Source organism: Rhinatrema bivittatum, chromosome 19 (genome assembly GCF_901001135.1).
Source record: "Rhinatrema bivittatum chromosome 19, aRhiBiv1.1, whole genome shotgun sequence".
In the NCBI taxonomy this organism is placed as follows: domain Eukaryota; kingdom Metazoa; phylum Chordata; class Amphibia; order Gymnophiona; family Rhinatrematidae; genus Rhinatrema; species Rhinatrema bivittatum.
In genome coordinates this window covers 29,290,425-29,307,562 of record NC_042633.1, presented here as the reverse complement: position 1 = coordinate 29,307,562, position 17,138 = coordinate 29,290,425, and the positions used below count along the sequence as shown (strand labels likewise).

The 17,138-nt window shown below is 45.0% G+C and overlaps 1 protein-coding gene and 3 non-coding genes across 4 annotated transcripts in view; 2 read left to right on the top strand and 2 right to left on the bottom strand.

Annotated features, from left to right (window-relative positions):
- The first annotated feature begins 16 nt into the window (after positions 1–16).
- TRNAL-CAG lies at positions 17–99 on the top strand. The gene has a single exon. It is a non-coding gene; the product is annotated as a tRNA-Leu (tRNA).
- A 71-nt stretch (positions 100–170) lies between these two features.
- On the top strand, positions 171–243 carry TRNAV-AAC. Its single transcript has one exon. It is a non-coding gene; the product is annotated as a tRNA-Val (tRNA).
- Positions 244–1,214: 971 nt separating this feature from the next.
- On the bottom strand, positions 1,215–1,322 carry TRNAL-CAA. Its single transcript has 2 exons — positions 1,285–1,322; positions 1,215–1,260 (listed from the first exon to the last, which is right to left on the bottom strand). It is a non-coding gene; the product is annotated as a tRNA-Leu (tRNA).
- A 1,959-nt stretch (positions 1,323–3,281) lies between these two features.
- LOC115080312 overlaps positions 3,282–17,138 on the bottom strand; it is a 139,332-nt gene continuing 125,475 nt past the window's right edge. The window contains exons 19-22 of the mRNA XM_029584463.1: positions 14,173–14,193; positions 7,476–7,496; positions 7,337–7,363; positions 3,282–4,605 (exon numbers count right to left, since the gene is read on the bottom strand). Coding sequence (XP_029440323.1) covers positions 4,022–4,605; positions 7,337–7,363; positions 7,476–7,496; positions 14,173–14,193 — 653 coding nt within the window. The 3' untranslated portion in view covers positions 3,282–4,021. The remainder of the gene's footprint in view (positions 4,606–7,336; positions 7,364–7,475; positions 7,497–14,172; positions 14,194–17,138) is intronic.

The window sequence follows — 17,138 nt, the reverse complement described above, 5'->3', positions numbered from 1 at the left end:
AGTACATGGGCAAGAGGTCAGGATGGCCGAGCGGTCTAAGGCGCTGCGTTCAGGTCGCAGTCTCCTATGGAGGCGTGGGTTCGAATCCCACTTCTGACAGCTGCTCTTTTCTTCGCCTCCAAAACAAATAACCTTTTTCTAGATACCGGTTGTTTGTAACTGAAAGGCAAGTTTCTGTAGTGTAGTGGTTATCACGTTCGCCTAACACGCGAAAGGTCCCCGGTTCAAAACCGGGCAGAAACACTGTGACTTTCTTTTTCACCCCCTCCAACTTTAAAATCATAGCCTTCTTTTTAGTAAAGGGCTTGAGAAACGTCTCCACGCCTATAAACTGAGTAAGACGCTTGAGCTTTTGTGACCCGCAGTAATGCAAATTAGAGAATACTTTCTGATTAGAACCACTTTGCCAGTGAGAATGTTAAATCCATAGTATGCACCTGAGAATTTCTAAAGGGTATTTAATGTTAAACAATGAAATACACAGGAGAAAATAGTTTTCAAGAGCAAGGCAGTGCCTCACGAGCTCGCTGACGCTTTCCGATTGATGTAACAGATAACCAATCAGGAGCCTGGAAACATCTCTGACTCCCACCCCCCTGGCTCAGGAAATGACTCTTAGAGAGCCTTTAACCAGGTCCGGATCGTTTTTGCTTTCTCTGCTTCATTTACTATTGATCACGATTTTAAAGTTTATGGTGATTATTTAGCTACGGGGATCTAGAAGCCAGGGTGTTACTCAAACTTCCAAACCTATTGTGTTTTTGCTTTTATATGACCTGTATGTTAAAAGTCAAAAGATTAAATAATTTTTCGCATTTCTGTTTCTTTACCAGTTTGAAGTGAAAATCTGTTTCGTACACACACTGACATTTTTCTTATTAAAATAGCTATATGGTTTTAAAATAGAAACTTTTATAACGTGTATTTCTATACTGCTAAGTTGTTGCATTGTTTTCAATGAATTGATACATTATAATAAATTTCCCTATTACTCTGAAGTACTTTTGTTTTTGAAATGACTGTGAATCCTGCGTAAATCTATCCAGATAGAGAAAATATGGTTACAAAACAGTACGAACTTATTTCTTTTTACTGTTCTCCCCTAATTATTCTTATTATTTAAAAATAGAAATAGATGTTTTCAAAATTAAAAAAATAAATAAAACCAAATTGTAATTGAAATATAACCATTCAAACTTATAACAAAAAGTTGTTGTCAGAAGTGGGATTTGAACCCACGCCTCCATTCGGAGACCAGAACACCCAAGGCTGGAAGAGTGTACTCTTGAGTCTGGCGCCTTAGACCACTCGGCCATCCTGACAGCTGGAAAGATGCGTTGGAAAGTTTCTTATGAGCATCATTAAGAGTTCTTATTTGCTGCTTGCTATTGTGAAATATTGAATTCTTTATATTTACGGTCTGAAGATGCAGATGACCGTTGTTATAGCCAGTCTTCTTCTGATTAATCTAATTTTCACCCTTTATTCTAGGGGGAGCTAGACATGCTTCTGCAGCAGTCCAATTGGACCAGCACTGGGTGTATCTCAAATTGACACCAGTCTATGAGGTACTCCAAGAAGGCACACATTGACTTGTCCAACAACCTTCTTAGCATCTGTGCTGCAGAAATGCTGTTAGTCAGGCCCATGATCTTGACCATGTTCCAGTGTCCCTGCCTAGTAATCTTGCTCCCGTCTTGTTCTCCCAATCCAGTGTTCCTGTTTTGCTAGGCAGTTCTGGTGTTCCTACTCCACACTTCTCTTGGCTCCTATCCAGTCCAAGCTCTGAAGAAAACAAAAGGCCTGACGGGTTAAATCTATAGAACATTGATTCAGAGAGCTGCAGCAAGATTTTGTATCTCCAGCAAAGTGCAGGGGTGTTACCAACTGGGGCTTCTTAAGCAGATGGTCAATGGCTGCAAGAAGTGTAGGAGCAGGAGGCGGCACACGCCGTTACTGTGATCGAGAGGTCCCAGAAAGGGGGTTTTGTACAAGCGTATTAACTTGCTCCTGCAGGCTTAACACGCATTGGTTCAACTCCCCAGAAGCTTACCCTGAGCTGCAAAACATGCAGCCAACTCAGAGGGGGCCATGTTGGCCAGAGCTTGATGCGACAGTTGTCATCTGTAGGTTACTCCAAGAAAAAGCAGCTTAATGGCTGGAGAGGCAAAACTAGGCCGATGACAGTGAAAGCAGGAAATCTGGGTGTCTTCCACTTAAGCTGATCACCTTGCCCTCTGGTTGGGCCTTCAGGTGCTGGTGGCCAGTGAGGCATGAGAAATGGAGGTAGTCCCCCATCTCAGCAAGCAGTATGAAGGTTGGAATTAAAGGGAGGAACTGGCACACACCAGAAAGCTAGAAAGAACAGGCAAGAATGCTGAAGGTAGAATTTAGAGATAGAGAAGTCTTCTGGATACAGGAATTGAGCCAGAGTAAGAGAACTGGATGGTAGGACCAAGCTATATCAACTGACTGATGAAACTACCAGACTATAAATACAAGGATATGCAGAAGATTGGGGGGGGGGGGGGGGGGGGGGGGAGAGAGAGGATAGGGCAGATAGTTCAAGCAGCTCATAGCATTTGGCAACAGATTCACAGGAGAGTATGGAGGGCCATTTAGGAGAAACAACGTTTTCTTGTAGGCGTGTATCTGGACAGGAGTTGTGAGAGATACTCAGGGCCAAACTGTTTACACACCTGAAGACAAAGCAAAGAGTTTTGAATTGTATCATCTATTCAAGCAGGAGCCAGTGTAGTTGACTTAAGATTGGCCTTATGTGATTTGTTGCTTTGGCCCCTACCAGATTTCTTACTTTGTAAGAGATGGAGATGTTTGGCATTAAATGTTATAGTTTAAATTAAAAAATAATAAAAAAAAAGAACCAAATACAAATATTGACTTTGCACACTCCTAATATCTGACTGTTGAGACACTGCTCAGATTATTGTTATTTTGCTGTAATTGTTATGTTTTGTTTTTTTTTACTGAAATTTTAAATCATTTACAACAAATGAAGTAAAAAGAAGAAATCATGCCACTGCCAGTAACAGCGAGTGAAAAATAATACAAAAAACTTATTTCAATGTTTCTTGTGATCTGCTGATTATGCTGAAACTTTCTAATCCAGCCAGGGCATGTGTTTTGTGGAGGCAGTTCTGAAATTTTACTAAATGAAATCCTCCCCTTTGATGCTGGAGAGTGATCAAGAGAGAGCACAATCACCAAGATCCGTCCCGCCCCACCTCCAATCAAATGATAAAAGAAACAAACTGGGCACATAAGTGTCAAAACTTGACTAGATTTTATAAAGAAAAATAGTTTTACATAATTCAATAATAAAATATATTCACATTTATGAAACCGTGCCCCACCCCCACAGTTTGCCACAACATTGGAGGGAACCCATCTGCTGCCCCAGTCAACGTGCTTAAAGCACATGTTTTCTTCCCAATGCAATCTGGCACAGAAATGAGTTTGACAGCCTTGCTCTAATCCCACCCATGTCTCGCCTCCCTCCACAGCTTTCAACCCATTACTGTCACTCTCCCTGTGTGTCAGTTCTCGCTTCAAAGCCAAAGTCTTATGGCCCACAATGTCGGCCATGCCTCACTCCATCTCTGTCGCTCTCCGGGCAGCATAGGGATCCCTCACGGGCTCCATAAACTCATTTCTGTCACTCGCACTGTGGCACCGAGTCCCCTCCTCCCATTTACAGGTTCTGAGCCCATCTCTATCCCTCTCCCTGTAGCACTGAGACCCCACCATAAAGTCACTATGTCTAAGCACATGGCAACTCCTCCTCACCTTCACAGGTTTTTAATGCCATCTCAGTCATTGATCCTGGATCCTTGAGATCTTGAATACTATTGCATTGCGTTAAAATTATTCTGAAGCACGTTTTCTCATCTTTCATTATTGATGCAGCACATTTTGATCACGTAATTAGGCCAAGCCTGGAAAATTACATCATCTGTTAAAACCAATAAATCTGAGCATCATAGCTCCCAATTAAGAGCTCTCACTCCCAGTCTGGGACTGGCCGGATTCTCAGAGCTCTAGTATTTAAACCATCTGCATTGTGGAATGGATTGAAATAGGGCCGGAGTTTCTCCGAGAAGGTGGCAGTGAATGTGTAGAGATGACATTTATGATCTGCACTGTAAAAGGAGACCTTTCCTGCCTCATAGTCCAGGAAAATCCCCACGACTTGGGGTTTCACGCTCAGGGCCAGCTTACTGCGGGGAAAAGTTACAGCCTCATATTCATCTCCATTCTTCACCCCTATCACCCAGTACCCTTCTAAATCCCATACCACCACTTCCGTAGCCCAGGATTCATCCTCAGAGGATGCGATCATCTTCCCCTTCCTCCTCACAGAATCTTTACAAACCCCAAATTCCCAATGCGGCTTGTCTCCCACCTCCACCTCCCAGTAATGTCGCCCCGAGCTGAAGCCCTCACGCCCCAGCACACAGGAATTTGGCTCAAATCTCTCAGGATTACTGGGCCACTCGTGGCAGGTGTCTCCATGTCTGACACTTTTCCCATCCTCAGACAGTTCGAGATAAGGATTTGCAGTTTCAGGATCAAGGGTTACATCCACTGCAGGGAGAAAGATAAATTAATGACGACAAATAAAAAACAGGCACTTCCACTGGCTCCTCACACATCCACCTGTCATTCAGTAGCTCAATGAGGAGCTGTACTATTGCTTATTTACTGAGAGACTCAGAAAATGTAGCAAGCCAATTGGTCACCAAGCTCTGTAATTCAGTCTACTGGTCTCACTTTATTCATTCATTCATTCAACAATAGTAAATACATAAAACAAAGATTCTGATTGGCTTACTCATTCACAAGCTGTATAAAACAAGTGCTCTGATTGGCCTCCATTATCTCCCAGTGATTTCATGCTTTTTAGAAGCATCAACTATGGTTGGAGGGAGTACTTACCCTCTTTAGGGAAATCTGTAACTGTATGAACTGATCATGTATTTATTTTCAATTTCAAATATTACCTCTTATCTATAACAGCATTCTTCTATAAGTTCCTCTCATCCAGGACATATAGGCTCCCAAGACCTGACATGTTTTCTACATTTGTTGGCTCTCACTTGAATGGAGAGATAATCTCAGACTAGCACTCAAAGGCATGAAAAGCTTTTACCAGATGACAAACCTTAAGTGCTATTACATAAGAACATGCCATACTGGGTCAGACCAAGGGTCCATCAAGCCCAGCATCCTGTTTTCAACAGAGGCCAAACCACGCCACATGAACCTGGCAAGTACCCAAAAACTAAGTCTATTCCATGTTACCGTTGCTAGTAATAGCGGTGGCTATTCCCTAAGTAAACTTGATTAATAGCCATTAATGGACTTCTCCTCCAAGAACTTATCCAATCCTTTTTTAAACACAGCTATACTAACTGCACTAACCACATCCTCTGGCAACACTGGGTTATCATAGGGTGCAGGTGGCACACTGGGTTATCTTAGGGTGACTTGAACTTTTTTCTCTGAGTCCACCTGCTGGAAGGGAGAGACAACCCAGCAGTCTGGACTGATCCTGGTATGTACAGGGAAGTGCTATTTGTAGATGATGTCATCCTCTATATTTAGGTCCCAAATCAGTCCCTACCAAGTCGAAATGAATTGATCTCTGCATTCAGTGTGATATCAGGTTAGAGAGTTAATTTGGGGGGACGACAGGGGGGGGGGGGGGGGGGGGACACGGGACGACTCAATTGCTGGATTTAGGTTCCAGTGGACTCTCGGATCTCTCACACACTTGGGAATTCAGGTTCCAAATGTATTGGACAAGCTGTATTCTCCCTATTATCCCAGCTTTGCTAAAAATGTTAACCAAGATCTGAGAAGATGGTACCTTATGCCAAAATCTTAGTTTAGCAGAATCTCCACTGTTAGATGAACATAGTACCAAGGGTGCTGTTTGGAATGGAGATGTTGCCACTTAAAAATCATCGGGGTTTGAGTTTGGATGGAAGAGGGGACAAAAGCAAGAGCTCACAAGAAAACTGTGGTGGGTGGAAAGCTCCAGGTGTCTGCCTGCAAAGATATCCTTCACCTCTCTTGGAGGTATGCCATATAAAGCTCAGAAGAGCATCCCTGTGGCGGCTCCTTTTCTGGTGGGTGCTGTGTATGCTTGGCAGATTTTTACATCCAAAAGGGGAAATCCCCCCTTAACTCCTCGGTGGCATAGTCCACACTTTCCAAGCCATTTTCAGTGGCAATATAGCCATAAAATTACCAGTGTGGGTCGGTTGTTCAAAGATGGAAAGCTTCCCTCAACCCTACCAGCTCCGAAAAGAAAAAGGAAGCTTGCAGTAGAGTCAGTGTCATATTTTATCATCTTCAACAATGTGGCCTTCCTTAATAAGGAAAGCAATAAAGCTAAATTTTAGTCGAAGACTGCCAACCCTTTGAGAATTTAATTAAACAAACAGCCGTGCAACAAAAGTCTCATCTCAAGAGTCTACTGGGTTATCATGGAAGAGGAGGAAGATCCAATAGGGAAATTTAAGGATCTATGGGCTAAAGTGGTGAGGAGAGAAAGTGAGGAAGAGGGGGACCTATGGAAAATGGATGCAAAGTCCACTCTCACTGGTCTTCTACCCCCGATTAGGCTGCAAGACTGGGATTACCTGACCAAAGGTCAGAAGGGGTAGGAAGTAGTTCAGCGGACAGACGTGCTGGAACACAGCTGCCACTGAATGCTGGCGCTAGTCCCTACTCATGCACAAAGGATGAGACTGCCAGAGAACAAGCAAATCATACGAACAAGAAACATTCCCACCTTTTTCTCTTACCACACACACACTGGGGTAGATATTCCAAGCGTGTTATTTAGCTGGATAAGTGGGACTTATGTGGCTAAATAGCAGCTGCTGAATATGTTCACTGCCTGCCGCTTAAGCCGTATAAGTCCCTCAAATGGCTCAACGTTGCCATGCACAAAAGGTGGGTGTGGACCGGGCCAGATTGGGGTTGGAGTAGGTTAACTGCGTAACTTATACGGCCAACTGCCAATACTCGGAGTCGGCCGCCTAAGTTTAAAGTGTAAGTTTAGATCCGCCATAGAGCAGGTCTAAACTTAGCCGGATAGACTTATCTGGCTTAAGTGTGCGTATTCAGTGGCTTCGCCGTGCCTCTGAATATACATTGTAACTCAGCCGGATTAGTTCTAACGGGCTAAATTACTTACACTAAATATCATCCCATTGTCTCTCCCAGGCTGTACTAAGACAATACACTGAGGACTGAAGAAAGTCACAGCGGAGAGGTGAGATTGGCTCAGATTGGTGTTTTTTACCTGCATAGCTACAGCATCTTCTCCACTCTGAAATCAAACCACCAACAAAAGAAAGAGACAGTAAGAGCTCTGATAATTACAGACATAACTAGAGGATGCAAAATCTTTTACAAAGGGGATATACTTCTAAAAACCTTACCAAGTTCTTTGGAGATAGCGTCTATATAAAAAAAAAAAAATAGAAATGGATAAAGTCAGCACTGAAATTTTCTAAAAATATTTATCACTTTAATACCCATCTGACCTATCGACTCATGGTAATAATTCATAACACAGTGAGGTAGGCGCAGGACATTAAATCTGCTATGAGTGATGCCTCCTTTTTATTGATTTCAAATCTAAAGAACACGGATTTCTATTTCACAAACTCCAGAGGAATCCTGCGGAGAAATCAATTTCCATGGGCTGAATTTCACCTCAGCCAGCAGTAATCTGTTTATTTTGCAATTGAAAATCACTTGATATTTGATTATATTTTGCCCTTTTCAAACAGAGATGTGATGGCAGAAGACGACCAAATGACTTGTTCAGACTGCCCATTCGCCCAAGCAATTGAGCTTTACAATTCCGGTCCCTCCCGTAGAGATCCCCTGTGTTTATCCAATGCTTTCTGGAATTCACATCTTAGTTTTGTCTCCATCACTGGGAGGCCGTTCCATTCATTCACTACCTTCTCTGTAAAGAAATATTTCCTAAGATTACTCCTGAGTCTATCCCCTTTCACCCTCATCCCATGACCCCTTGTTCTAGAGCCTCCTTTCCACTGGAAGAGGTGCCCCCTCCTGTGCATGGAAACCTTTGAGATATTTGAATGTCTTTCTCTCTCTTACAGGAAAATTGGTTCCACGGATGAGTTCAGACAAGTGGGTTTATGCACCCCTACCAGCAGATGGAGGCAGAGACCAAAACTTTGAGGCACTGCTACATAACTGAAAGTGCCACCTGCAGTCCCTCAGTATTGACCTGTACCCAAGCCAAGATGTCTACCTTAAACCCCAATACATTTTGGACGAACAAAGACTTAAAAGTTGGAGCCCCCTGCAAACTAGGCCCCCTTGAATTAACACAAAACACATGTACCAAACTACATACACTGCTTAATAATCTGAGTATATCATATGCCAGCTCCGCCATATCCAGAAGCCTTGACAGAAGGGGCCGGGTCTCTGGACTGATCCGTAGTACTTCAGGAACGAAAATTAGCAGGTAAGAGCCTATTTTCCTTTCCTGTTCATACCCCGGATCAGTCCAGACAAGTGAGATGTACCCAAGCCCCTCTATTCTGGGCGGGACCCCGAAAGACCCGCTCGCAAGACTCTTCCCCCAAAGGTTGCCTCCTCTGGGGACCAAACGTCCAAGCGATAATGTTTGGTAAAAGTGTGAAGAGAAGACCATGTCGCCGCACGACAAATCTCCTGCGGAGAAAGCTGTTGATGCTCCGCCCACGAGGTCGCCTGTGCCCTAACAGAATGCGCTCTCAACCCCTCCGGCACCGATCGGCCCTTACAGATGTAAGCTGAAGCTATCGTCCCTTTCAGCCATCGTGCAATAGTGCCCTTTGAAAGCCTTATTTCCCTTCTTAGCGCCACTGCACAGGACAAAAAGACGATCAGATCTCCGAAAGGCATTCGTCACCTTGAGATATCGCAAAAGAATACCACGCACATCCAATAAGTGAAGCTCCCTAGACATCGGAGTAATGGCTGTCAAACTCTGAAAAGCCGGAAGCTCGACCACCTGATTAAGGTGAAAAGAGGACATCACCTTTGGCAAAAGGAAGGAACCGGGCGTAAAGAAACCCCATCGTCCGAAACACACAGGACACGTGACAATGCCTGCAGCTCCGATATACGCCTAACCGAACAGATGGCCACCAGGAAAACAGTCTTCAGGGTTAAATCCTTCAACGATGCCCTCCGCATTAGCTCAAAGGGAGGGCTGCACAGTACCTGAAGAACCAAATTCAGATTCCATGCTGGGCAGATCTTCCACACCAGAGGAAGCAGATGCTTTGCCCCTTTTAGGAAACGAGCCACATCTGGATAAGCCGCCAGCTGTCTCTCCTGAATCCTACCACACAGGGAACCCAAAGCTGCTACCTGGACCCGGAGGGAATGATAGGCCAACCCCTTAGCCAAGCCGCTCTGCAAGAAGGCCAAGATCTACAGGACGTCCACCTTTAAAGGCTGTACCCTGCTCCGCAAACACCAGGATTCGAAAACTCTCCACACCCAGACATGAGCCATTGAAGTGGAAGGTCTCCTCGCCTGGAGCAAAGCTGCAACCACCGGCTCCGAATATCCCTTCAAATGGAGCCGCCTTCTCTGAAAAGCCAGGCCACTAGAGAGAAGCGATCGTCCCGGACTGAAAATAGGGGTCCCTGCTGTAGCAACCCTGACAGATGAGCCAAGTGAACAGGGCCATCCACCGCCAGACACAGAAGGTCCGCAAACCATGGCCAATTCGGCCACTCCTGTGCCACCAGAATCACTCTGCCCGGATGAAGATCGATGTGCCGCAGCACTCTACCTATGAGTGTCCATGGAGGAGACATGTACAGCAAGGATGAACCACAGCGTGAATGCCCTCCGATCCAACCACCCGTCTGCGACTAAAAAACCGATCTGATCCAGCAGGGTCTTTTCCCACCAGAGAAAGGGTGGGAGGAGAGTCTCGGGGCTCCAAATCGGCAGACTGCACATCAGCATGTGCTGCTAAAATGGTTGCCTGCTCCTCTGACACCCCCCCCCCCCCCAGGGCCTCCAATGATATCCCAGCCCCCTGCACCTTCTTTCTACCCCCGGGGGTCCCGCTGAGGTCCCTCCCCCCCCCCCCCCGAGGCACATTCGCAACAAAACAAGGCCGCATTGAGGTGAGCTCGCCTCAGCTCGCAGCCGCGATAAAAGTTTGCTGCGCGGGAGCCGGCATGTCTGAGCAGTCAGGCCTGCACATGCGGTCAGATCGTTCCTGCCGCTGTCCGGTGCTGAAATTCAGCACTCACCCGGCCCAGACAAAGGCAGGCAATTCGACCCGCTCCCTCCTGCCTACCTCCCGGCAGGAAACCAACCTTTACCCGCTCCTCGCTGCTTCTGCCGCTCTCCCTGCTTCAATTTTTTTTTTTAAGCAACTTGAAGTGACAGGCCAATAGAAAAGGGGAAAGCCCAGAGGGGGAGAGGGAATCAGGACCCCTGGCTATCTACCCCCCACCCCCCCATTAAGAAGGGCAGAGTCCAGACAGGGATCACCAACCCTCTGATTACCCCGCTCCACCCAAGGGATGGCCCACTAACACCTCGAGGAGCTGAATCCTCATCTAAATCTTTTTCTTCTAAGAATTCTAGACTGCAGGTTCACACCTCTTACCATCTGCTGGAGGCAGAGAAATACTGAGGGACTGCAGGTGGCTCTCTCAGTTATGTAGCAGTGCCTCCAAGTTTTGTTCTCTGCTTCCATCTGCTGGTAGGGATGCATAAAACCACTTGTCTGGACTGATCAGGGTATGGACAGGAAATTACTTTTCCTCTAGGGTATACATGTTTTGCTCTTTAAGTCTATCCTCCTATGCTTTAGAACTAACACCCCTGACCATTTTAGTAGCCGCCCTCTGCACAGACTCCATCCTGTTTCTATCCTTTTGAAGGTGCGGTCTCCAGAATTGTACACAGTGATCCAAGTGAGGTCGTAACAGGGACCTATACAGGGGCAATATCACCTCCCCTTTTCTGCTGACCAGTCCTCTCCTTGGGCAACCAAATATCTTTCTAGGTTTTGCCTTAATTTTATCCACCTGTTTGGACACCTTAAGAACAACAGATATGGTCACCCCCCGGATCAAACTCTTCTGTTGTTCTTAGAACTGCACCCCAATACTCTCCCTCGGGCTTTTGCAGCCTGGATGCATAATTCTGCCTTTTTTAGCATTAAATCTTCGCTTCCAGACCCTAGATCTCTCATCATGCTTTCCACACCTTCTTGGCAGTCTACCCTGTTTCAGATTTTGGTATCATCAGCAAAATGATAAACCTTTCCTAACAATCCTTCTACTAGGTTGCTCATGAAAATGTTGAAAAGAACTGGTCCCGGGACAGATCCCTGAGGCACACCACTAGTAATGACCCCCTCTCCTCAGAGTAAACTCCATTTACCACCACCCTTTGTCTCTTCCCATTCAGCCAGTTTCTAACTTAGTCGGTCACTCTAGGAGTCATACCAAGTGCGCACAATTTATTTATAGGGCTCCTGTACAGAACCATGTCAAGGGCCTTGCTGAATCCAAAGAACACTAAATCTTGCGCTCTCCCTTGATCCAACTCTGGTCACCCAAAAAAATTGATCAGATTCGCCTGACAAAAGCATGCTGCATTGGATTTTGCAATCTATTGTTTTCCTCTGTTTTAGCAGAGATTCCATTAATTTGCTTTATATAGAGATCAGGCTAAGCAGCCTATAGTTCCTCCTTACTTCCACTTTCATGACTAGGAACCACATCTGCCCATCTCCAGTCCTCCGGAACGACTCCGTTAAAAAGGTCACCAGCGGAGATGCCAGAACTTCTTGAAAATCCTTTAGTACCCTTGGATGCATCCAATCCAGCCCCATTGCCTTCTCTACAGACAGGCAGATATTCAAACAATGGGCCTCATTTACTAAGCAGTTTCCCCATAGACAAGCCTTAGTAAATCAGGCCTAATATCCAGCTAGCCAAGTTACCCAAAAAAACTTAGCCGGGATATTCAGGGGGGTGAGGCTGTGCTGCTGAATACACTCGGATAACTTCCAAGTTAGCTGGATAAGTTATCCGGCTAACTTTATACTTGCTCAATAGCAGGTCTAAAGTTAACCAAATAAGTCTTAATATTGCTACTTATCCAGCTAAATTAGCCAGATTAAGTAGCTCCTCCCAATTATGTACCTGTCCCGCCCATTACTCAACCAGATAAGTAGTTATCCGGCTAAGTAGGGTCCGCTGAACACAAGTGGATATTCAAATGCCAACATTTAGCCGGATAAGTGGTCAACTCCTCACAAACACACTTTCTGAAAATCGATTGATGTTTAACTCAGGTTTGCCTCCCTCAGGGCTCTCTCTCCAATAGGCCGATACAATAAACCATGCAGCCCACAATTTCTTAACTCACAGGTTATTTTTTAAATTCTTTTATTTATTTTTTTATTTTTTTTAAAAAACTCCTGATGCAGTAAGCTAACATTATGCTAATGCACTGGGACTTAAAATGTGTGGATACCCAGATAAAATGGACTTTCAGCAGAGGGGTGGGGGAGGAAGGGCGTAGCCGACTTTCCTACAACTCCGGGGAAAGGTTGCAGCTCCTGCAGCCGGGGCTCTGTGAGCTCTCCCGCGCTCGCCTCCAGCCAGTCAGGGGGCCAGAGGACCTCTTAAAGGGACAGCAGCCTCACTGGCAGATCTCAGCTCTGAACTCCGGCCGCTGCAACTCCATTCCCTCAGCGCATTCTCTGCACTGGGAGGCAAGAACTAATGCCCTCGTCAGCATGGGATTTCCCATGCGAGCGCGCGCTAAGACCAACTCACAGATTTGCCTGCAGGTTTTATGGGCGTAAAGCTCCCTCCTGCACGGGCAGCAAGGTTTACGCTCGCAAACTGCGCGTTCCCAGTCCCAGGAAAACCGCGCGTTCGGCTGAGCGCACCTTTCTGCAGCGTAGGTTAGTTGGGTGTGTATTCTTGGCAGGAATGATTCTCATTCCTGCGATGGAGTACATGTTGGGTATAATCTCAGTCGTCCAAATGTACAGCTAATACTTCTCTGGACACTTGCATTCTGCCAGAGAAAGCCTCCTTCTGCAGTTCAGTGGGTTGTAGACAACACAGCGAGGTGTACGGGAAACTTCTTCATAACCAGGTTGGTGGCACCCAACACAATTGGGACTGTTTCTATATATTTTCATCCCATCTTCTGCATCTTTTGGGGGTAGAGGATCTCTTTTTCCATATGTTAAATAACCATACCATTGTGTTTTTCCCCCTTTACAATACCCGGTTTTCTCTGATCAAGCTTTTTAAATCAGTTGGAATGGGAACGTCCCAGTGGACCACAGCGTCTTCATGCTCTACAATTCCTTTTAGGCTCATGATCCCCATGTTTTTCTGGCACAGTAAAGGTTACAGTGCTTATGCAGGTGGCCCTGTGGATAAGCCCCGCTACCTTCTTGTGCCTTTCTGTATGCAGGCCTTCTGACATCGGCACATCACACCCAGCAATGGATGCCCTGCTACAGAATCAGCATGGGTCTAATTTACCAGGTTTCTGCTATGCTGGCTGTGAACCGTAGTCCCCTGTCCTGTGCTATAATTACCCAGCTCATCTTTTGATTTTTTTTGTAAAGCCAGGTACCCTGTGCTCTCCAGCGGGCTCAGCTCAGGCAGGTGTAATAATACCCTCGTGGCACTGCTGATCCTGGTGCTTATGACCGCCAGGCCACAGTGTAAAAGCTTCACTCTCCACTGAGCTGGAAAGAGAGAGACTGGATTTAGTCTCCTCCCAGATGGATTCTTTACTTCCTGTGATATTCTTTACTGGATCTACATTCAGTTTCCTCAAAATATGAGAAAGCAAGAGCTCCTTCAGTGGCATCCATAAGTGGAATTACAATGCTGCGATGGAATCCAGGCTAAACCATGCTGCTAGGCCTAAAATCGTCAGCATGGTTTAGCCTGGATTCCATCGCTGCTTTCTAATTGTTCTTCAATCAGAAAAGGACAATTTGTAAGCCATTTATAAATTAGAGCTGCTAGGGATAGAGGGCAACCCTTAAGAACTGGAAATCTTGTAGACATAGGAAATAAGAAAATTATTTACCAATATCTGCTGACATCTTTCCTGCAAGAAAAACAAACAAGGAAAAATAAGTTAAGGTTCATCTCGTGTGTGGTTTTTGCCCTGTAGTCAAGTTAAGAAGAGTAAAAAAAAAAAAAAAAAATTACATTTTTTTTCCTATCATTTCATTGGTTGTAATCATCTTCATTTCTTGATTTATTCATGTGTACTTTAAGTCTACTCATACAACATTCTGATTACATTAAGAACACAGAAAAGCCAAAGAGCACCACGCTATGGCTACTGCATCGACCATAACCCGGCATTCCCACTGGGCTCAGACATCACGATTAATGAACTCATGGATCAACGGCATTCTTGCAAGGTTAGCAATTAATGGCTAAGCAAGGAAGAATAATCACGGGCCCTGGCGAGAGGTGCACAAGTTGAGAAGCAGGAGGTGATGGAAAGTCCCCGGTCATTAATAATGTGATTGGCCAGACTCTACATTCTAAATGGGTTTTTTTTTCTATTTGCAATTATAATGTGTCTACTAATCTAAAGTGCTGAGCCTTTCTAATTAGATGTTAGTTGTCGCTATTAGTGTCTCCAAATGTGTATTTCTAAACTACCTACCCACGTCCCAAGCCGTGTTCAGCCAAATCAATACAACTGCTGCTGCCCAAAATTGGGATTATCTTCCCCCCTCCGGGCAGCGCTCACCTTGTACCATTCGCAACCAACGGCTCAATTTTAGAACACAGGACACGCAGTCTTCCACGAGCGAGCATGCGCAGACACCGGTGCCGCACCCACCTACACGGAAGCGGGTATAAAATGCCCAGCCATTTTTGGAAAATATGCCCGTAAATGGTCTGCCCTGCCCCAACTCTGCTCTCAGGAATGTGCAGGAAATCGGTTCCACGTGTGCTTTTCCCACGCACTGCCCCAGTGGAGGTCTTTTTCTAAAGGCGTGTGAAATGGCACGTTACATGCATATATGCGCTTTTGAAACTTCAGTCCCAAATCTTCAAGCAGCAGCAGCCGTATTCCCCAAGAGACTCCAGCAGTAACACCCATCCAAGTTATGCTCGATGCAGTACGTGAACCCCATGGAGCAACAAACCAAGTTCGGAATTTCAGATTTATAATTTATCTCAAGGAAAAGTCAAAACAATGAACATGGATTCCTGGAGAGAGGAAGGGGGAAAAAAAAAAAAATCAACCACTACAACTTATTATACTTTGACAGGAAAACACACCTGGGGCCCAATATTCCATAAACTGCTATGACGGTAATTAATAAGCAATAGTAGCGTGTGATCTAATGTTTGGGTACTTGTAGCCTGGATTGGCCACTGTTGGAAACAGGATGCTGGGCTTGATGGACCCTTGGTCTGACCCAGTATGGCATGTCTTATTCGGATAACTTAGAAGGGATAGTCAGCTGCCCGGCTATCCTGCTGAATATAACCAGATAAGCTCTAGTTATCCAGAGAAGTTATGTTCGGATAACTTTAAACCTGCTACTGAGCAGCTCTAACTTATTTGGTTAACTTAACCAGATAAGTCTGAATATAGACACTTATCCAGTCAAGATAACCAGATAGGTAGTGCCACCCTGATCCGTCCATTCCCTGCTCATTGACTATCCAGATTATCTACATAGCCGGATAACTGGCCCTCACTGAGCATAGCCAGATATTCAGCGGCTGACACTTATCCAGATAAATCAGACTTATCCGGCTAAGCAGCATTTGAATATTGGGCCCCTGAAGTTTCACTTTCACTGTCTCACATACAAGGATAAAAATCTACCTCAGCAGTTCCCACTCAGGACAGAGCACTAAGCTGCAAAAAAAAGAGGCAGGTCTGATATCAGTATTACATGACACCAAGCAGAGAGTTGCCTGTCAAAATAGCAGGAGGCAGGAACTATTTTCTTTACTGCTATTTACCTGACCTAGTAAATAAAAAATGCTAGCACTTGCTTTTTCAAACTTCTGCTTTCCTACAGATATGTAAATTAGATCAGGAGTCAGCATTGTGTTTTGGATAAAAGTGTTCATAAAATCTGCAGGATTTCCTAAAGAGATGTTACTGTGCTCCTCCCTGTCTATAGAGGAGGTAGTAAAGTCAGCCCCTTCCCTGTGGAGAAGAAATTGTCTACAGAATCAAAGAAATAGCCAGCCCCCAATGCAGGCTGGAGGAGCCTCTGATAAGATCTGTAGTGTCAGTAAGAATGTATAATTGCTTGAAACGAATGGGTAAAATGCAACAAATGAAACCAATTGTGTTTCTTTTGTGGCCCCCATGAAACAAATGGATGGGTTCATGAATTTAAACAAAAATTTGTCTCATTCGTTTAGTTCTCTCTTTCAAGTATACGGCCCATTGAAAAGGGTTGCTGTGGGAGTGGTAACTATAGCAAATCAACCAATGCCTGTGTGAGGTAGCAGTCAGGCCAGAGCCAAAGTGGGAGAAGTAGGCAAGTAAACAGAACTAAGAACCAACCAAGGTGAAACTTTTTTTTTTTTTTTTACTAGCCTATGGCTAGCATATCGATCAAGTGATGCTGACATCTTCCCACTGAAAGGTCTGGGCAAAAGCGTGTCTTTTCAGAAGCTATCACCATGCTGCTAACTCTGCTTGCTAAGTTGGCACTGTGCTTTTTAAGCACTGACGTGAACTCAGTCTGTCAACTTGACTGAGTGTGTGTGAAACTCAGTCAGCATTACAATGGTGATCATGAGTTGAACAGTAGCAATTAAGTATATTGTGACATGAAAAACCCCAGTAGCCACTGCGAGCAAAGGGGAGATGAAGGAATGGCAAGCACAGGACTGGGGGATCTTGCTGCTATACCCTAGACTTTATAACTTGCTCCAACCAAAGAACTACGTCAACCTAGTTAGAAGTAGAACACCGAGCACAATGTGGCTTTGCTGGAGTTTAATTTAATTTTAACTTTGAAAAAATACTGCATGCTTTTTCTTGTGGATACATTC